The sequence below is a fragment of the Phaenicophaeus curvirostris genome, chromosome 1 (genome assembly GCF_032191515.1).
Source record: "Phaenicophaeus curvirostris isolate KB17595 chromosome 1, BPBGC_Pcur_1.0, whole genome shotgun sequence".
Lineage (NCBI taxonomy): Eukaryota > Metazoa > Chordata > Aves > Cuculiformes > Cuculidae > Phaenicophaeus > Phaenicophaeus curvirostris.
This window is the reverse complement of record NC_091392.1, coordinates 136801661-136823292: the sequence shown is the minus strand read 5'-3', so window position 1 is coordinate 136823292 and position 21632 is coordinate 136801661. Positions and strand designations below refer to the sequence as shown.

The following is a 21632-nucleotide window of genomic DNA, read 5'->3' as shown; positions in this document are numbered from 1 at the left end:
CATGATAGATAAGTAGATGTACAGATGAGGCTAAAAATGCTGTAAATTAGGAGGTGTTCATTTCTTAGAGGCCAATGTGTTTTGGTATGTTTCCAAATCAAGTATACAATTGTGCATTAAAACACAAGGCAGGTTTTTTCAGTAAAAAGATAAGGCCTGCATAGAGATGCCCTCTTGGGCTCAGTCCTGTTGCCTTAACAAGCATATCACCTCTAAAACCAGCTGCGTTTAAAGTTTGTTCTCTTATAATTCATAATTAACTTGAATTGCAAATCAGTGAGGAAAGAAGTTATATTTAATTTATTTGAGTATATGATTCAGAACTATGGACTTGAGGGACAGATTTTACAGGTGACCCATGGGTAGAATATGGAGCATTTTTATTTTAAACTGAAGGTTTACTGAATTTCTGTGTGAAGGATAAAAGTTCAAATAAAAAGCCTCAATAATGTCCCCTTCAGTTATTCCAGTGTAATTTGACGCATATCTCTGTATGACTGTAGCCACATGAACGTGGAAACTATCAGCTTCTTTAAAGCTAATTGTACTTTGATTTTGGTGCTAAAGTGTGCCATCTGCTTTGTTGTTTTCTTCATCACACCAACAGAATGGGAATGTACCACAGCAAGGCTGCAGCCATGGCTTCCATATATTATTGTAAAGAGACAGCTGTTCCGGGACTGGAGTCAGTGTCTTGCGATGCTCTTCTACAGCTTTTCTTATTCTCCTTGTTACAGTGTCGAACAAGGGCTCAGTGTCAGTTGATAGAGGATTTGCCTCTGAAGGATCTTTAGAGAGATCAAACAGTAGTGGAGGGTCATGATGGGTTACGCCATCTCCAAAACACGGGCAAATTCCTCTTCCAAAACAGGCCCCAGAGGCTTCTGGTTGAAATACTGGAGTAGCATAATGAGCTTTCCATATGGTGCCACCTGTCACAGAAGAAGCACAGTTGAACAAATGAATGGTATGAGGCATCAGGGGAGGTCCCAAAAAGATTCATTTGTGTTTTAAGTGATCTGCTTTCTTGTTCCTAGAGCAAGCTTATGTCATCATTGTCACATGGGAGCAAAAGGTTCTTTTGGGGGCTGGTAAGGATTCAGAATGTCTTTTTGTGGCTCATTGGAACACCTGGACGCTGGGTCATATGCACTAGGTGGATGATTAAGTGTAATATTTTGGATGCAGAGGGAGTCGTTGCTACTTTCTCGCCTCCCTTTAAAGCTCTACATAACTCTTGGGGGATAAAAACGGAGACCACAGCCCCCAGTTGCTGGGTGCAGGTGCTGGTAGAGGGTCACAGATGCAAATAATTACTGGAGTTGCAGAGTGGGAGAGAGCCCAGTCCTTGCTAGCTCATTCTGAAGAATACAGTGTTTAACCTGTGTTGGTGAGCCCAGTAGACGACTGGGTTACAGCAGGGTAAAATAATTTTAAAAAAAAGGTAGTCATAAGCACTGATGAAAGCAACAGGGGTTTCAGTCATTTTCAAGAGGCAAAGATGGATATGTAATTTGCTACTGAAGTAGCTCTGATGGAAGTTGAAGGATGAGTGTGAATTTTAGGGCAACATGTTAATGTAATATGTCCAAGGGAAAGGAAACCTGCTTCTTCAATCCAAACATCTCTCAAACCCATCTGGTAACAATCAGTCAGTTTAATGAGCAGAAAGAAATAGACTGTCACTAATAACCCTTATTGTATTGTGGTAGAGAATAAGACTCTTTAGCATATAGACAAAAGATTCTTCTGGCTTCAGTGAAGGGCATAATTGATGAGTCCTGCCTGGGTGACATCAAGACACAATGGCTTTGTATCTAGCCTGTTCAACAGACAGAAGTAAACAGACAGTAAATATGTAATGTGGACATGGCATATTTTTTAAATGAGCTAAACCAGACTCTAAAAAGTCTGTCAGCCCAGTCAGAAGTAACGGCAGTTGGAGCAAATAATCAGAATTTTTGGCTTAGCTGAAAGTTGAGCCCATGGTGATATTCAAGTAGTCAATTTTTCATATGCAGACCATCACATTGTTTTCAACCTCCTCACCATGAGCAGTTGTGGCTCAATAGGAAAAATTGTAGAAAAGCATGCATAAGATATCTAGCTGTGTATGTGGCTTCATAGGAACACAATGCACATGTGACATCTGCATAGTGTATTTGTGTTTCTCTTACAAGTAGTGTGGCTCATTAGAAACCAATCAGTATAGCAGAACAGTTATTCATGGCTTGACATCCATGCTGTTTGTCTGATCCCATCAACATAACTTCTTCTAGTGATTAGATCATATTAGGTGTGATCTTGGAGCCTATTTTACGGTTTAGTTTCATTTAAACTGAAGTCACGATCTCCAAACCCATTCCACAATGAGTGGGTATGCTCGAGGGGTTTGCTTCAAAAGCTGTTTCTGATCTGTATTGAAATTGCTATATAGGCAAACCTTACATAGCCTAGGTGAACGCGAGAGGGGAGGAGAACATCAATCCTTTAATCTGAAAGGCAGTTCTTCAGACTCATCCCTTGATGGAATATGCATTTAACCTTTAACTAGGGAAGTATAGCATGACTTCTAGCAGGAATTTTGTCCAGGAGTTGCTGCAGTCAGAAAAAAGCTTTCTCTGTACAGAAAAAAATATGCATTACAAAAAAAAAAAAATGTCTAAGGACAGTGATGACACAGGAGATTTGAGTTTTTGACCACTGCTCTGTTTTAGGTAAAGTGAACAGGTGAATGGGCTTGGGGTTATATGTGGTCAAGCCTGGAGCTACTGGTAGTTCTGGCGTGGGACTGGCTTGGCACCAGTCTGTATCAGGTGAACTGATCACTTACATCTCTCATGGCTTCCCTAAGAGCTGTACTGTTATTGCTATTGACAGCCTCTAACTCCCTGATCTGATGAGCACAGGAGGCATCGGGAGACGCCTGCACACCTATAGATATGGGTGGCTTCCCGTACACTTCAGGATGTGAGAATGAATAGTGGAGCTACTGGCTGCACTGAAGACCCTGGGAGTTTCTAATCCCTGCTGTTTTTCATAGGAGCATGCCCTGCTGCCACCTGGCAGCAGCTCCGGCTCTTGGCCAGAGGGCGAAGGGAAAGCGGCCACCAATGGCCCCACCAGCCCAAAATCCAGTTCCTCACTGCTTGGGAGGGGAGTGCTACACCACACCACTGCTACAGCACGCCCTGCAAGCCTGGCAGGATTCAGTAAGCGTTTGGACAACACCCTCAGAAACATGGTGTGAAATGTTGGGGTTGTCCTGTGCAGGGACAGGAGTTGGACTTGATGATCTTTGTAGGTCCCTTCCAGCTCAAGACACCCTATGATTCTATGATCTCTGTTGCTGACCAGCACTTGCCAGGGAAGGAGCACACAAGTCCCTCCTCCAGCAATTTTTTTTCTATCTTTTAATCAATTTAATGTGCTTAATGAAAAAGACATCATGACAGCAATGGAGGGAGATAACCCCTAACCAAAACTGAGTGTTTAAATTGATATGTTTTGTGGTTGGTTCTACTAATCTTGATTTATAATTACTGCAGTGGCCCCGTTTCCATAGGGAGAACAAAGATGTAGATTGGTCGCTTACGGATGATTTATTCTGATTGTACCAAACAGAGGAATGAATTGAGTCCTGCTCTCCTTAGGTGAGTAATTGGTTGAGAGAACCAAAATGTCAGCCTTGAGCACTTTAAGTGTTGTTCCTTCACTGGGATCACCTGGTTTCATAGCTGTGGTGGTGTCAGGTCATCCAATGCCCCTGCCAAGGGGAAACAGCAAGGCAGAGTGAGCTGCCAAGAGCAGGACCACCTGCTTGTGGTTGTGCCAAACAGCAACTCTGTAGCAGTTCTACCCAACTGTAGCAGTCCTGGTAGGTTTGTGAAGGCCTTACCACTCAGCTAGAAAGCAGAAGATGAGCAGTTGTAGCGCACTTCCTTTTTATGTTTGTTTTTTTTTTTTTTCTTGAAAGAAATGATCTCTTTCCTAGTTCTTACAGGCAAAAATGTTATCAGTATCATATCTCCAGAGAAAACAGAGAATGAGGATTCCCAAGATAAAAAAAAACCCAAACAACAAAACCCAAAAAAACCCAACCAAACTTGAAGATGTTCCACTCCATGGAAGAACTATATTTATGAAACACCCTTGTACCTAGCATTTTCTTCAACACAGCTCCTTCTGCAGTATACAGGTTGCTCTGGATCTCACCCTCAAGGGATCAGCTCCTCAAGCACTGTATGACTTGTATAACTTATACATTTTGCCTTTAATGAAGGGCCCAGATTTACCTTTGGGGATCAAGAACCTAAATATAAAATTCCATTGCAGTACCTGGCATCACATCCTCATATTTAGTCCTCACTCCCTTTCTGCCATGTGTCCAGCCAGCCCAGCCCAGTAACTTCCTTCCCAGGAGCCACGCTTCTGTTAGGTATGGTATGATGACAAGAGCACTGACAAGAAGATTAATCTGGGTTCATGACTGAAATATTGGTGTTGCAGCTCTGCTATATGTTAACTCATGCCAGCAAGAAAGACAGCAGGGGTCGCAGCTATTATCCTGATACTCATGTGTCTGTGTATCTAGGGGAACAGAGAAGTAAATTTTGAAATATTTGGAAGTTTCATAGTCTTCAAGTGTTCACTGAGCTAGTAGATTCTTGGCTCGATACTCTCTATATCTGATACTGTCATCGCATCACTAAGTATCATAACGGAAATGTAAAGGGGCTGGAAGAATATCACCCAGTTAACACTGTGATTTAAGAAGGATGTCCTGCTGGGCTGCCTAAGGTATCTCACCCCACAGTTAGCATTCAAAATGCTCTTTGAACAGCCAGCCCCTTGTCAACGTAGCAGCCGAATGTCAACAGATGCTGATGGTGGAATGCCGTAGCATTTGAAACTATTATCTAATTATCGACTGCAGTCTCCCAACACCTCTGTAATTCTTCTCTCACTTCAGAGATAAGGAAAAGAAAACTAAAAATTAAATGGGCTCATTCAAGTCCCTAAAGGGTAGGAAGAGGAACTGGGCATAGCCTACTCAATTGGCTTCTGCATTTCACCAGCTGTGCCGAATGGAAAAAAAACCCACAACTTTACAGCACCAGCATAAATTCATTAACTTTTCACTTCCTGTCACATCATCCAGCCACAGAAGGGGCAATGCATCTTAGCTATCTTTAATATAAGGGTGATTTTTATATCTGATATGGTCAGTCTCAGCTTCCTTTTTATTTGCTTAATGGAGAGAAACAGATGTGACTGATCTAGCCCAGATGTGCTAATCAGAAGGAGATAACTTGCACCCTGTAAACATCTGCAACTCTTCAGTGATTAGAAAACAACAAGCTCAGGTCCAGGCACCTGCATTGGGTTACTCAAACACCATTCTCTGTTCTGAGCAGGAATTAGCATTCAGCTACCAGTCACTGGCCCATTCTCTTTTACACAGTAATGAAAGGTAATATCAGCAAATGTTGAGTGCTTGAAAGCTCAGGAAAGCATTACAGCTGCAGTCTAATGCCACAGCTGAAAAAAGGGAACTGATAAGATAGGGCTATTGAAAACAACAAACTGCTACTTAAGATAAAGACCTTATGTGTGCAGTTCCTTCTTCTTTAATCTTACACCAAAGCTGATCCTGAATGCTATTATTTAGTTATTTTTTTTAGCAAAAACAATAGAAACACTGCAGCAACGAGGAGATTCTTGAACCCAGCAAGTGAAACCCTTCATCTCAGGCAAGGGCAGAGCAGCTAACAACAAAGCCATTCTGCACTTTGCTGAAGAATTGAGCATTTGAAGCAATAATCTTACTCCAGATATATGTACATACGTTTTTACATGATTGGAGGCTAGAGGTCATTACATCATCTCTTATATATAAAATGGTGATGTTTGTACTCACTGTCCTTTTGGTGCCACCGCACTGCATGCAGAAACACACCACAGTAGTGAAACATGAACTCATGTCCAGAATGCACAACTGTCCCCTGCAGTAAAGGCAGTAAGGTGCGCCCGTCGATTACCCTGATGGAGAGGACGGGAGTCACTAGACTGCTTAAGAATTTCAGTCTGCAGCTGGAATGTGAGCAGTAGTCAATCTTCATATATTCAGCATTAGGATTTCAAGTATCCTTTCTGAACCAAGCCACAGAGAATTTTAATTGTACAGATGAATGTGGGCCAGTGATGAGCAGTTACTAGCAATTTTTGCAATTGCAGCTAGTTTATATATCCTACCTGGGGAAATAAGTCATCATTACTCTCATTTTCCTGGAAATAAGTGATACCCATAGTGAAGGCACGGTTCACAGCTTTTAATTTTGATCACTGAAATGGAAGTTACTCATAGCTCTGTGAAATTAAAGCTCCATTAAAAAAAACCAAACCAAACAAAAAAAAAAACACCCAAAACCAAAACTAACATTTGGTTTAGTTACACACCACCAGTACTTTCATGCTTTTTGCTCAAATAGCTTAGCCACCCACACTTTCTTGTGTTCTTTAAAGCAGTCTAACATAGACACCACAAAATTGTTTACTGTCAAGGAAGCTACTTCTCCAGTACTCGCAACCAAATGCAGGCCAGGTGCCATTTCCTCCACCTTCCCTACTCATGAAGTACCAGGCTTCCTAGTCTTGAAATGTGCCTGTTCTAGTGCTCTAACAAGACCAACCAGCTTTCTGAATATCTGTGTCTGCAGACAAGATGGGGAAATCTACATAGAAAGCAAGACACCGAATTGCTTGGTTAAGGAAATAGCAGAATTTAACTTGAGGCTTTTAGGATGCATGATTTACATACAGTCAACATCTATCTGAATCAATAAGGGGGGGCAAATATGGTTTATTAAGCCACCTTTGTACCTGTCTTGAGGCATTGCCCCTCCAGCAAGGTGAACGACTGTTGGGAAAATGTCCATAAGGCTTGTCAGTTCATCAATAACTTTCCCTGCAGGCAACACTCCTGGCCATCTAACTATTCCTGGGACACGGATTCCTCCTTCCCAACCTCCCATTCCTTTTCCACCTGTTAGAGACGAGAAAAAAGTACCAGAAAAAGATAAAATAATGAAATACATTAGACATTTATATTACTGATGTATAATAAAAGATTTTAAAATTTTCAGAACATTCAGATTAATGAAAACACACTAAAGCCTGGGGAACAGTAGAATGACTACAGTGCAAATTCCATTCTTCAAAAATAAAACCCACATTATTAAACTTTATTTTGCACTGCTTTCTTGGGTGGCTTGTATGGCAGCTCACTACTAAGTAGTATTTTTGGCAGAAGAGAAACAATTGAACCCTTTAAAACCTGAGAAGACGTTCTGAGCCCTAGTTTTACTTGAATGTCATGTCTGAGAGTAATCTCCATGCTTCCTAATACCATGCACAAGAAAAAAAATCAGTTATTAATAAACAGCAAAATCTGACTTGGAGTCAATGAGAGGTTGCAGCCCCACTTGATGCATGAGGAAGGATTAAAACAGTGTAAGCTTGGTTGTCAGACAGTTCACAGTCAGAAGCAGAAGGAGCATTATTAAGTAATTTGCAGTCCTCGAGAACAGTGAGAGAAATTAGGATAATGTGTCATCACCCTTCAGGCATTTACAGTCCCAGTGATGCTCTGAGGCTGTCCCAAATGGAAGAGTGTGGAACCCGTGCAGTAAATAGGAGAGTACTCCGAATATGCTCCAGTGATGAAGACTTGCTACCTACATTTCTGTTGAAGTTGTTCTGAGATAATCCAAAGAGTTTTTCTCAACTTGGTTTCTCTTACATTCCTCCCAGTCCTCTAGTTCCACCATGCAATTAGCTCTCTTATAAGTCAAAGTAGTCATTGCTTTTAATTTCAAAGTGAGACTCATTCATTAATTATAGATATTAATTACAGATATCAAGGATGGGGATATAATGAAACAATGTATTATAAAGCTAGAACTCCAGGTTGAGGGTCTAGTTGGAAAAAAAAATACAAAATGTTGATGGTCAGGTACCTGTATGACCTTTGCTCTGTTTTTCCTTATATCCGGGGCAAAATTGACAAGTCATTACTGGAAAGGGTTGTAAGAAAATTGGCAAACAAAACTTAAAGTTGATTTATTAGCTCAACTAATGAGCTGGCTTCGTTAACTTATGCTGGACATTGCTATGGAGGTGGTGTGCTAAGAGTTACAGCTGATGTCTTTAAGAACAGGCTGGACAATATAGCTGTCAGGAGTCGCTTTGGTGAAAGTGATCCTGTCTAGGGGCTGAAAGATGAATAGCTGATGCCCTGAATTTTCTCCAGCCCTACAATCTAAGATTATCATCCCAGTATTTTATTCTATCATTTTCTTTTTAAGAGGAAGTCTTTTGCATGTTCACACTACCAAAATTTTACCTTTATAGATCCCATTCCATCCACCCAACTGAACATTTCCTCTGTGAGCCTCTAAGGATCCTCCGTGATCAGATGCAAAATAAATGAATGTGTTGTTCTTCAAGCCTTCTTTTTCAATAACATCCAGAAGTCTGCCTATAAACAAAGCAAATCATTGTAATTATGTTTGGAGATGCAGTCTGATTTTTTAGGTCTTGACTCAAAATTCAGTGAGGATTGAGTCTTTCCATTTACTTGGATGAGTTTTGTTATGAGTTACCACAAGCAATGCCAAGAGTAATCCTGCATTACAGAAATAATAAGAGCCCAACAGAAAGCTGCTGAATGTGTCCAAATTTTTTTTGTGGTGTCTATAAAAACAGGAAAATAAAAAAATAAAACCAACTGGAAAATAATTTAAATGAATGATGCTTTTATTCAAGCTACTCAGAAAACTGTCAGCTTTATGCTGTAAATTCTCCGAGTTAAGGATTATCTCCATTATGTGTCCTCAAGCATCTTGAAAAGCTTAAAGAATAGTGCTGCTTAGTTTCCAAATCATAGAAAACCGCTGTGCCTCACCAGGAACTGAGCAGAGACTTTGAGTTCAGGCTGCATATTGTCAACCAAAATGTTATCCTAATGTCAGTGGTAAAAACTTCACAGACTATTATTTAAACCTAATTTCATAAGGAATGTTTTCAGTACTGATAGCATCAAATGTTTATATAGAATATGATTTATCTTTGATTGCTTGTCCTCATCACCTACTGTGTCAAATATATTCATTAAGAACAACTTCCATAGCTACTGAAGCAGCAGCGAAAGCTGAAGTAAGCAAAGTGCAAGTGCAAGCCAGTGACTGGCTCTTTTGCTCAATCTCTGCTCCTTTACAGACTTCCTGCATCTCCTCGGTCAAGCTACTTCTTGACTTTACCTAAAAATAGACACATGTTCCCCAGAAGAATTTACATTTAATCTAGACATGTTGATTCTGAATTAGGCTCCAAATCTCTCATTTTGCTGTCAAAGCCTGGAGAATTTTGTCCTCACTAGCTGCCATCGTGTTTGGCCTGTTCAAGGCATGTTCCTTACACCATCACATTTCTGCTCTCCAGATCTGCTTGTTTAGCCTTTGCATGAAGGTGACCGATTCAAAAAATTTGGAAGAGGAATATGGTGGGTTCCTCTGGTTCGACAGGATCTTGCAAAGGTTGAGCTTGCTCATCAGAAGCAATGGGGCTCCTCTCAGAAAAATAATTTTGTAAACATGGTTATTGGAGGATAAAAAGGTTCAGGGATTGAATCTTGGACTGCACAGGAGGTGAATACTTTGGGAACAGCATCTTCACTTTTGCCTACGTATAAGCAGGAGTTGTCTCCCTCCCATTGCACCAAACCAGAAAGGATCTACTAAGTAAAGTTTAGGTCCAAATCTAGACTCTGAACACCGATTACATTTAAAAACCTAACCTTATTGGCACTCAGAGCCTAGGCTTAGATCTAAATTTAGATCTTCATGATGTACTGACTTAATACAATTTATTCAATGAAACATGAAACTCCATAGATTTGTAACTTGGTCTTTTGGCTAGGAGGGAATTCTGGTTTCTGCTCCAAGGACTATTCTTTGATGAAAAGGAACAAATGCACACATCAACCATCATTTAATGTAGTATTCATCCACAGAAACAGTGTCTTCTGAGACCAGAAAGAGCTGAAAAAATGTCATACATTTTGATTAACAATGTGATTATATTATGTGATTGCATTTAACACTGCAATGCAGAACTGTCAATTAAAACAATAGAATAAACCTTCACAAGAAGATTTTGGGCTTGTGGATATGAAATGACAATCTCTAGAACTAACTGTGCATCCAAGACCTATTTTTGTCATATGCAAAAAGGCAGTTCTGTAACCACCCTCTTTGATTTCCACATTCAAATAAATGAAGAATTTTCTTCAAGAATCATGGAATTGTTTAGGTTGGAAAAGACTTTTAAGACCATGAAGTCCAACCACAAACCTAACACTTCCAAGTTCACCACTCAACCGTGTCCCTAAGCACCACATCTACCAGTCTTGTAAATACCTCCAGGGAGGGTAATTCAACCACTTCCCTGAACTGACTGTTCCAATGCTTGACAACTATTTTGATGAAATAATATTTCCCAATATCTAGTCGAAGCCTCCCCTGGCACAATTTGAGACCATTTCTTCTCATCCTATGACTTGGAGGAGGGACCAACAGCCACTTTGCTACATCCAAGGTAGCCTCCAACTACCACATCATCTTCTCTGTTCGTGAACAACAGATCCAGCAGGGCTTTTTTCCTATCTGGCTCACCCATCAGCTGCATCAGGAAGATATCTTCCATGCACTACTAGACTGTATTTCCAGCAGACATCCAGTACACTGAAGTTGCCCTCTGAGGAGAAGACCACTTACCTACCATCCAGTCCATCTCCTCTACATTATCTCCATATAGACCATGTCTGCTTCTTCCCAGAAACTTCTCTGTGGTAATAAGGGGTGTGTGGACATGTAAAAGGGAAACAAAGAGAAGGAATGGTCTACGCTTGCTCCTGAAATAAAAGAAAGCAATAGTAATTTCTCTGCAAACTGTCACTACGACCAAAACATACCAGTGTAAAGGTAGTGACTATCTCAGTAGAAATTATTATTTGGTTCTAAAGTAAAAATTTTTGACATTTTTGCATTTTTGAGGTTTTATGCGCCAGAGGGGATTAAAGCACTCCTCAAAGATTTTGGTTCTGTGTTAAGACTAAAATATTAATGAGCTCTTTCTTTCTCTTCTTGTAAATTAGACATGTGTAGAATATTAAATAAATAACTAGGTAAGTTCATAGCAAAAAATTGACACACTTTCAGAGGCAAGGAGGGTGTGACTCCCTTGCTTGAACTTAAACATGGATGTCACTTAAACATGGATGTCACTGAGCATCAGAGATGTTCCCACAGAAGAGGCAGATACAACACTGCACCCACAGGGAAACAATATTCCTTTAACATCAGGCCAGGCAGGCTGTCCTAGGAAACTGAGATTATCTGTGCTCAAAGCTTCACAGAAGAGATTTATTTACCCTATTTTCCCCTAGAAAAATGAAACAAATAACCCCTAAACCCCCAAAGAAATAGCATAATCTTATTCAGGGGTAGGCCTAGACTTGACACACGAGTACATTTAAAGACTTGGTGGTTTGTTCAATTTCAGCAGAGTTTACCGATAGCATTGAAAATGAAGGACACCTTTAGAAAACAAAAGTTGGTATCATCCTCCTGTTTGTAAAATATTAATTTCAGGTGACACTTCCTATGACGGTCCATTAGTCAGGTGAAGATTATTTTTCTTTTCCTACTGGCAGAAAGCCTAATCCTTAGCCAGGACTCTTTTGTATTAGGTGAACAAAACATAAACAGACAAAAAAATATCTTCCTTTACCTGAGGAGCTGCCAAGCTATGCAGGAAAGCAGCTAGATGCTAATAAGTAGGGTGATGCCAGAAAACAACAAATTACTGGTCAGCATCAGGATGGGTAGTTCAGCATGCCAGCTGCCTAACCTAGTGGTGTGTGACACAGTAATCACATTATTTTTAAAAATTCTTAAAATGCAATACAACTTCTATTAGTTACCTTTCAATGAATGAAACTGCCTCCTTCAGCATATTAGAAGTAGTTTTTTCTAGATTCATTGGTTGTTCAGTGATATTGTGGTTTCTCATCAGGATACAGTTCCAGTACTTGGTGAACCCATAGCTGGAGAACCAGGAGATGAAATACAGGAGACCACAGATGGCCAGACATATAATTATTTTCCACTTTACTGAGAATAAATTGGTAAATGATCATCTGTGTGTAAAGCCAATATTTAGTCTTGCAAAGACTTGGCCAGTTCAGGGTCATCTGTTCCTTGACTACTCAGTTCAAAAGGGTAAAAGGCTATGCCATAAGAAATAATCTAAGGCCATGACTTAATGGATGGTGGCAGTGATCACGTCGGGATTTGCAGGTTCACAAGCCTCACAGGCCACTGTCCCTGAAAATAGAAAACAAAGATCTTAAAACCCAATGTCTAATACTCTTGGGGTGGTGTTCTTCCTGAAGGTAATTCTGATGTTGTTATTGCATCTCTGAATTTTTAAAATGTGATATGTGTCACACAAGGTAGGAGCTGATGTGGAATGGGACAGATTCTCAGGGAGTAATCATGCATTGGCACTTTATCTGCCTAGAACAGCTGGTTTTATTCACCTGTCTGATAAAATTCCATGGAAGGCAATGGTCCAGCTCAGATACCTCCCTGAATAAGAAGAAATAAGTTTGCAGTAGCAGGTGCTTATTATTTTTCTTATGATAAAGTAGCCATTCATTAATAGGTAGCCTAATGGGAGAAACTGGAGAAGCCTTTGTACCAGAAGAAATAGCTAGGTGCCAAAATATAAACAAATTCACACAGAAGTTCTATCTGACCTTCACAGTCCAAGAACAAATTTCAGGGAAAAGGTGTACATATTGTCTCTGTGTGTCTATATTCATCCTAAAGTGAGCAGCAAAAATAGGCCATTCCAATTATCCAGTGCATATGACATATCAGAGTAAGTCATACACTGATAATGAGCCTTAATGAAGTCCTATTACAGAACAGTGTAATTATCCTGACATTGAAGGACAGATAATCTATAACCATAGGCTTAGGGACTGTCAGGTAGACAAATAACTTCTGAGAACTGCTATCCAGTCCTGTGCACACGTATGAAGATAGTTTAGTGTATAAGCTATACCAGACAGCAGTGATGTAGGAAAAGTTCACCTCTTCACACACGCTTGTGCAATGTCAGCACATTACTAAGATTCATATCAATTTAGGATCTATATGACAAATCAGTGTGCCAGAGCCAAGCAGACGTGTGAAAATCACAGCTATTACAATTCAGCACATGACACCTTTGACTGCACAAAAAAATAATTATAAAAAGAGTTTAAAAATGAAATCTGCTTCAAAGACACAGCATTTAATCTCTGTTCAGGCAAAAATAGCGAAGAGTTGATAGTATTTTCTTTTTTTGGATTTTTTTTTTTTGGACATGTTTTCTGATCCAAAACCCACTGAAGTCAATGGGACTCTCTCAGCATTTTTTTGGCAGAATTTATTTTTGCAGAAAATAAGGCACTCTTAGTGCCTTAACTTTTATAATCAACAGGATGCACAAATAACAGAAAATGTAGCCACCAGATATTAAGACCATTGTGGTGCCTGGGTACCAACTGGCAGATGACATTCATAACAGTGAATATCTCTGTTGGTTCTTCCTGAAGCAATCTGTATTAGACAAACAAGATTCTTTTACAGTTCCTTCCATTTGCAGTGTACTTCTCTGTATTCCAGACATCCTCATTTTGGATTTATCGGATACATTGTGCTGACACTGAGGCTTGTGGATGGCATTCCAAAAACCCTGATGATTTTGGAAGTTATTTGTACAAGAAACTCTAATTTAACTGAAAAGAACTTACAGAAACAGCCTTATTTGAATAACAAGTAATGAAAAGATGCCAAGTTGGTCTTATACCCACAAGTCCTGTAGAATAACCTTGCTGGTGCAGTATTGTGGCAAAAGTAGTTTCATTTGGTGGGAGCCCACCAGAACACCCGTTCCAAAAGAGAATCCGCCGTTGAGTGCTGGATGCCATGCCTAGAGAGGAATAAGTCTTTAGAATAAAACAAGCCACATGTCAGCCTTTCAGTGTTCTCAGGCAGGCTTGTTCTTTCTAATGAATGGCATGCAGTTGCCTAAGCCTAGTGTCATCTTTTACACAGTATACCCTGGAATATTCTGATTGACCCCCAGAACGATATCTCCACCAAATCCTGCTAGTCTAATGCGGATGCCTATGCTGTGCTGGATGAGTCTACAAATGGCAGCAAGATACTTATGTTTGAATATCAGGCAACTTCTTACAACAAAGTTCTATCAAAATGTTAAAAAAAAGAAAAGGGGGCAAGGGATAGAAACCTTTTTTATAGAACAAAAGGCTTAGAGTCAGATGTACACACTTCTGAAATGTATGCTTCATGCTTACGTTACTCCTTTAGCAAGTCAGAATCACAGGAACTACAATGACTTTTACTGCCATATGCACTGACTGAAGTTTTCTGTCATAAATTTATAGGGCTGAAGTAAATTTGTTTTAAAACATTATTGTTGAGAAATTTTCTGACATATTTCACTATGTAGGCACCTGCAGGATACTCAAAATACTATACTTTACTTAATATAATCTAAATACCACTGAACAGACAGTTTTCACAACTTTCTATTTAATATTTCTACCTCTGTGTGATTTGTGCTGTTTGGATCTTAACCTGTTTCTGTGTTGTTGTTGTTGAGCTATATTAAATGTGCTTTATGTGGGAATTTTTCCATAGAGGTCAATCACCAAATCTAGTCATCTTTATTTTTGCCTGTCTCACTAAAAGTCCAAATCCTTAGATTAACTGGTCTTTAAAATGGTTTATTTAAGGGGATTTTTAATAGCAATAGTGGCTAGACAGATTGCAGTGAACCATTAGAGAAAGACCCAACCTGATCTGATGGGGTATCTGCCAGTCAGGAAAGCTGCTCTGCTTGGAGTACAGACAGCAGCTGCAGCAATGTGCTGAGTAAATCTCACTCCTTCCTTTGCCAGGCCATCAATGTTAGGGGTTCTAAAGAGAAAATCCCATCTCAGATAAAAATGCATGACACAAGTTTGTGGTATCCTGCATCTCCTAGATTTTTTGTTTCTAAAATGCAACTAGGAAAGCTCTGTGTTATACTTTTTGTTTGGTTCATTGGTTTTTGTTTTTGAAATAGCTTTCCATGAATATTTTTTTATTAATAACTTAAGAAAAACGTATTTCAGGTCTACCCCATATCAAAAGCTCATGCAGCATAGTGAAAAAGTTTCCATTAAAAAGTAGAGGAAAACATAATTCCCAAGACTATAATAGCTTAGATTGAACACAGGAGAGATATTGCTATGTCTCTATATAGGTATACATAGGTATATACATGTGTATATAAAATCATTCAATCAACTTATACACTGACTTATAAATGCACTAAGGATAAAAGTACTTCACATATACTGAGCTGTCATTTCATAATGAGACTACTAGATTTGTTAGCTGATATTAAATCCTAGTCTCAGTCCTTGATATTTCAACCTTAGAGTTGTGAAAATTTATAAATTAAAAAATACAGTATGCAGGCACATTTGCAAAGTTCTGCTGTATATGCTGAAAATTAGAAGTCCAGGAAAGTTGCTCAAGCATGCCTGTATAACTATTGGTCCAGTAGGATTTACTGTAGAACATACATTTTTTACATGTTTTGAAGGAAAGTGTGTCTAGATAAACTAATTCATTAATAGTGAATTTTCCAATACTAAATATAATCATTGATTATTTCTTTACATTAAATTCACCAGGAAGGGATAATTTACTTAATAAAATACACTCTTACCTTATTGTATCATTGCCATAGCAACCCACATCTCCAATACCAAGATCATCAGCCAGTATCAGTAAAAAATTGGGTTTTGAAAGATTCGATACACAGGTTTTTGAAAACAAGCACAAAACTAGCCAAATTCTTAGGCAGCTCCTGAAATTAAAAGTAAAGAGGTAATGCTACGAAAGTATTTGTAAGTTTTGCAGTAGACTTCAAACTATTATTGAAGTTTTGTGGAGACCCAGTAAAGATGCTAACAGCTACCAATTACTGCCAGCAGATGGAGCCCCTGGATGCATACAGAAGTTCTTGAGTTAGAAAAACAGTAATAGGTTTTTATTCGCACTTGAATTTGTGTGTGCATTTTGCACTGATATTTGCACTGATCCCAGCAGATGCTTCTAGCAGGATTAGTGATTGCATGCTTGCAAGCCTCCTGAAACACTCCTGCAGAGGTGTGTGTAGTACCCCTGTCGAGGCTCCTGGAATGAGTGGGACGAAGCACGGAATTATCGAGCATGGAAGTAATTGATATAGGGGCACACTGTTTATGATGGCTACAACTTGACTATTGCATCCACTGCAGCCAGTGCTATACACAACATCTGGAAAGTGCTCCATCAAGGCTGTAGAAATGGGCTTAACTTTTGTTTTCTTCCTAGAAGACCTTAAGAATACCTCAGGACTTCTTAGTTGCTCAAGGTGTTTACAAAAGACACCTTATGGATGTCTACCTGAGTAAAATAAGAATGCTAAAACATAGCTACTGACCACTAATTCATTAATAGATACTGCAATGTGATAAATGCATAGTAAATGTACTTTGCCTTGTATAATATATACTCCCAAACCTCCATGTCCTATAAAAGCAGTCTGAAAAGCCTTGAAAGACCAATAGTTCTCAACCTGTAGGAACTGCTCTCAGATTCTCTATGAACATGAACAATGCAACATGTGAAAACCAGAAAAAAACCCACCTCAGTGGATGTCTTCTTACCATTGTTTTCCCCAGTAAACTTTGTGGCTTTTCCATGTATGAAACAGGTACATAGCTGGTTGCATAAATCCTGGTGGAAAAACAGCAATAATAATAACAACAACAATAATAGTAACAACAATAATATTAGAGCCCTGTAGCTCTGGTGATCCTGTCAGTGAGGTTAGTCATTAACTGCCCTGCATTACTGCAATCATTTTGCCACTGCCCGTGGCTGGCTATGACAGGGGCACACTGAACTACTAGGCTTCAGTACACAGGACACATATTCCTGCACATTTGCTTGCAGAGCCCCAAGATATGGTCTGTTCCCAGCTGCTGAAAACTTCAGGAGGACTTGTAAGTGCTTGGTGAGGAGGCTAAATTCCCATGGATTTAAACAAATGCTAAAGGTGCCAGTCCCTCAACAGAGGCACAGAATTGTTGGTGCTCACTGGAAGAAAGGTTTCCACCATCTTCACAAGAGGAGGTTATGATAAGTAAAACTAGTATCTTAGTCTTTACTTTAACTCAAATGGTCTTTAAAGTCCAGGAAAATAATCTAATTCTTACTGCATATTTGAAACCATAAAAAATACCTCAAAGAAAAGCCATCTTGGAAAGTAATACTCGCAGTGTAATTCTTAGGTAAGGGACTATAACATTCTTAGGTTTGGATGTCATCTAGTACATTCAAAGAGGTGTTTCTATTTGATCATTACTAAAAACTGTCCAGAAAAGTAGATATCGCTATGTTTATATCCTTAAAGGACTTCAAAGCTTAATGCCATTTATAAATTTAAGAAGTTAGGCTTTCCGTCTGCCAGCTCTATGAAGTCAACCTGGGCTTTAGAAACAAACTTCCAGTTTCTAAATATATATTTGCCTCTGCCAAGGCAAATTTTAAGAGTGGAAGCAATTTCCTGTGCTTGTTGAAACAGAGAGCATAACTAGACATTTTGGACAAAGAGTGACTTGGGAAACACACTCCTTTTCTTTGTGAATGGCCACAGACCAAGGGTTCTGCACTGGAATCATGCAAACAGTTGTGCTGAAGTTACATGATAAATTGGCTCCATGAGGACTTGCATATGTTCATCTTCATGCTGCACACCAAAGTAAATTATGGTTGACATTAATTCCCACACAGTGAAAAAGCTAAAAATCTGAAATATCCCCTCTATGTGAAACCCCTACATTTCCATACTTCTTTCCGTTTTAAACCAGCACAAGAAGAAGGACATTTTTAGCTCTTTTGAGGAACAGAATATTTACTTTCTATAACAACTAAAAGCACATTTGTTAGTATAAAATCACTTGCAAACACAGAGAACTGAAAAGTTCCATCTTGACTAATGAAATACATGTGGGGCTTTTTTCCAAAATCAGCATGTTCTCCAGAGGGAAAATATAGCACTTTCTGGGGAACAGTTTTCTGTCTTCTTGGTACACAAGATTGTTACAGTTACCCTATATGTCTGAGGTAACTAAATATCTGAGGATACTAAACTGGCCAGAGCAGAGTATAGACATGCTCTGTGCCTTTTAAAGAAAAAGATAGAAGATTTGCACATGCTGTCATTCTGACCAGAAAAAAATAGTATTAAAAAAGTGAGAACCAGGGGTCTATTGATAATTTTTCCAAGTAACAGCAAGATGTTTGTTTGGCTACGGCTAAGACAATGTGGGAGGTAAAAATAGTTTTTTTTAAAAAAAACTTTGATCTCTATTAGATGTGATATTTTCCATAGGGTTGATGCTCCCCCCACCACCCCACCACCCCCGACATTGGCAAGATCCTGAGAGACAATACTGAGAGCTCATCCTCCCTGCCACTGGCTGAGGTGGAGATTGATGGGGAAGCTGCAAGATCCCTTTAAGTGAATGCATTTGCTGCTTAAAGTAGGACCTTGCTGCAAATTCCCAAAGCCTTCTTTCATACTTAAAAAATCCAGGTTGTATTAATGTCAACGTGACAGACTCACTACCAGGAGCTAAAATATTTTATTTATACAGTAGTGGTTCCTCAGAATCACAACCTGGCAGCAATTCCCCTGAAGACCCAATGAACTATGGTCCTGCAGGACAAATTTGAAGTGAAGATCAGGCAAGTGAACTAAGGAATTAAGCAGCAAAAAGGAAGAACTAGCAATGACTCTAGTCCTTTTCTATAACGGGAAGTCCTTTACGGTGTTTTAACAGTGGAGGCAGTTGCCTTCCCAGCAACTGGTAAGCAGCACTGCATTTAAAGTGCTTGGGGTGCACAATCAAGGCAAAACTACTGCAACGAACAAGTTCTCAGCCTACTCTTGAGTAGATGAGGTTATCACAACCCTTGTAAGCTGTAACGGAGTGAAGCAACCAGGCACATTTGGACATCTAAGAAATCCCTTGATTTCCCATGGGTGTTGGGGACACAGCAGTTCTGCTGCCTTCCACATTCTCCCCACAGGTTCATGCAGCACAGCCAGCTGGTGATGGCCAGCATGTTGTTATTTAAACAGAGAGGCTGTACAGCCCCTCAGGAAAGCTGTGAATTTCAAACCATGGAGATGCAGTGATGATATTAAAAGCTATTTGAGTCTTAATACCTTTGGCAGTGGCATGATTAAATTAGTGCTTCCTGATTTACTGGAAGCCATTTTAGGAAAACTAACCTTATTTAAGGACAAGAAGAAATATAAAACTTGCTTAAAAAAAGCAATCCACAACAATTTAAATATGCATATCCACCTTTTCCTGTTAGGAGCTGATTCCTTCTGAAAACAGAGCTCTTACTGATGTAGCTAGGAGTGTCATGAACCCAGTACTGGGCCCTAGGGCTTGTCCAGTTTCCTTAGTTGTTAAATGAAAAAACTACTTAATCCATAAATTGACCATCAGCCTCTAGAAATCAGCAGAGTTACTTACAAAAATCTAAGAAAACATCAGATAGCAATTCCCTCTGGAAGCCAGTATGCCACAATAAATAATTAAGACTAATAAAAAAGGCCAACCCCTTTTAACAATGTAGAAAACAAACCCTTGTCTCAATTAGTCTTCTTGCTCTGAAATTCCTCCTGCTTCTTGGTGTCCTGAGCAGTCCTGATCGTTTAAGATGTTCATGGAAGGAAGCAGGCAGGGACTTGCTCCTTTTCTTCTTGCTTTCCTTTCCCCCAGACTCCAGCATGGAAACTGCCTGGGATCCCTGCCAGCAATCTGGAGCCACCGTGCATGTTTTATATGAATTCCAGACAGAGTACAAAGTCCTTATTCTTGAAATACTGGCACTACGTGGCTACTGCCTTTGTTAGATTCCCTATCCAGTTAATTCTGTGCAGATTTGCATAAAGCCTGTCACTGCTTTATTTCAGATCCTCAAAAGAGATGGTATAAATAATATCAACACAGCACTTGGAGCTGTGGGGTTTTGTTTCTCCCATCCTGTTTTTCCAGCCTTCCAGGCAGGATAACAGAACTAGCTTGTTCTCCCTCTTTTCTTCTGTCATGTTGTCATTTCTTCTTTGCTGCATTTTCAGGAAAGGTAGACCTACCTATGTGGAAGATACTAATTGCACTTTTTTTCCCCCACAAGATCTGAAAGTTTACCATTCCCCCAGGCTTCTTTCAGATCTTAACTCTGTTATAATAGACTTAATCCTACAAAAGGTCTTAAGAAATTACTTAGAGGAGCTCTCATCTATTGTTTGTTGATATTTCAGTTCTCTGAGTTATCTGAATAGGGTGAATGCTGAATTTAACTCTGTTCTGGAAAAGTTAGTAGGAGTCAGATTGAAAAATGAAGCAGCTTAAACTGTCAGATTTGTATAATACAGTGCAGGAATAATCATGGTGGGAAGCAGTTAATTTATTTGTTGATCTCCTTCCATTTATACCTATATTAAGTTATTTTTGTATGTTTTCAAGTAGGTCTACTTTTATTCATACCTATTTGATTATATTACTTGCATTGTATGATTACTAATATTGTATGATTAATTAATGATTCTGGTGCAAAGATTTTTCTTGAAAAAGTTTTATTTCTCAAAAATTAAGTCGTGCCTTGGGAAAGATGGATCTTTAAATGTTGCCAATAACATAAATATTAATTACTCTGGTTTTGGTGCAAACTATGACTAAACTGTTCTGTCAGCCTTTCTAGACTGTTTATAAGTTTCTCACCATGTGATCACTACTGAAGATGTGCCCATGCTGGTGCCTGCATGCCTTCAGAAAACAAACAACCAAGAAAACAAACACAAGCCCCCACACCTTTAAATTTTTTGTGGATAACAAAGCTATGCAGAAGTGGAGGAAGCATTCTGCTAGCACAGACCTTGCATCCTTTTCCGCACCACTGTGTTCATGACCCAATACAGAGGTAACAGCTGTGATTAGTAATTGTCTTCAACAGAACTAAGCTTTAAAACAAGACTTTTTCTTAAACATCCTTCCCCCCCATATATATATAAAGAGCTTTGTAACAATAAAGCAGAAGGGAAAGGATTTTTATCTCTGCATTTTGAGCTCTGCAGTATTTCCTCCTCTTCAGCCGACAGGCTTTTCACGGAGTTTGTGCACAGGAAGTTGCTGTTTACTTAGTGTTGCATACAGGCGAATTTTCTGCCAGCAAAACCTCAGTTTTTGAGTCTTGTGTTCTTGACACTTTCTACCTGGCTTTTTGCACATGTCCAAGTACTAAAAGAAAACATTGGCATTCACATAGTCCCTTCTATCTTTGACAAGCTTTCAGAGTGACCTTATAGTGAAGAAC

At 39.3% G+C, this 21632-nt stretch overlaps 1 protein-coding gene across 3 annotated transcripts; it reads right to left on the bottom strand.

The window, feature by feature from the left end:
* Positions 1-247: 247 nt before the first annotated feature.
* LOC138730478 (arylsulfatase D-like) lies at positions 248-20072 on the bottom strand. Of its 3 annotated transcripts, none has more exons than XM_069875703.1 (10): positions 19902-20072; positions 16901-16970; positions 15916-16056; positions 14995-15116; positions 13981-14103; positions 10836-10904; positions 8405-8539; positions 6883-7045; positions 5921-6042; positions 248-932 (listed from the first exon to the last, which is right to left on the bottom strand). In XM_069875703.1, exons 2-10 carry the CDS (start codon positions 16963-16965, stop codon positions 562-564), a joined length of 1311 nt encoding a protein of 436 aa, XP_069731804.1. In that variant the 5' UTR covers positions 16966-16970; positions 19902-20072; the 3' UTR covers positions 248-561. The 3 variants fall into 3 exon arrangements, with proteins under 3 accessions (XP_069731804.1, XP_069731815.1, XP_069731822.1); XM_069875714.1 differs by lacking the exon at positions 16901-16970 and adding an exon at positions 16747-16833; XM_069875721.1 differs by lacking the exons at positions 13981-14103; positions 14995-15116; positions 15916-16056; positions 16901-16970; positions 19902-20072 and adding an exon at positions 12044-12245 and having other exon boundaries at positions 10836-10972.
* Between the last annotated feature and the right edge of the window lie 1560 nt (positions 20073-21632).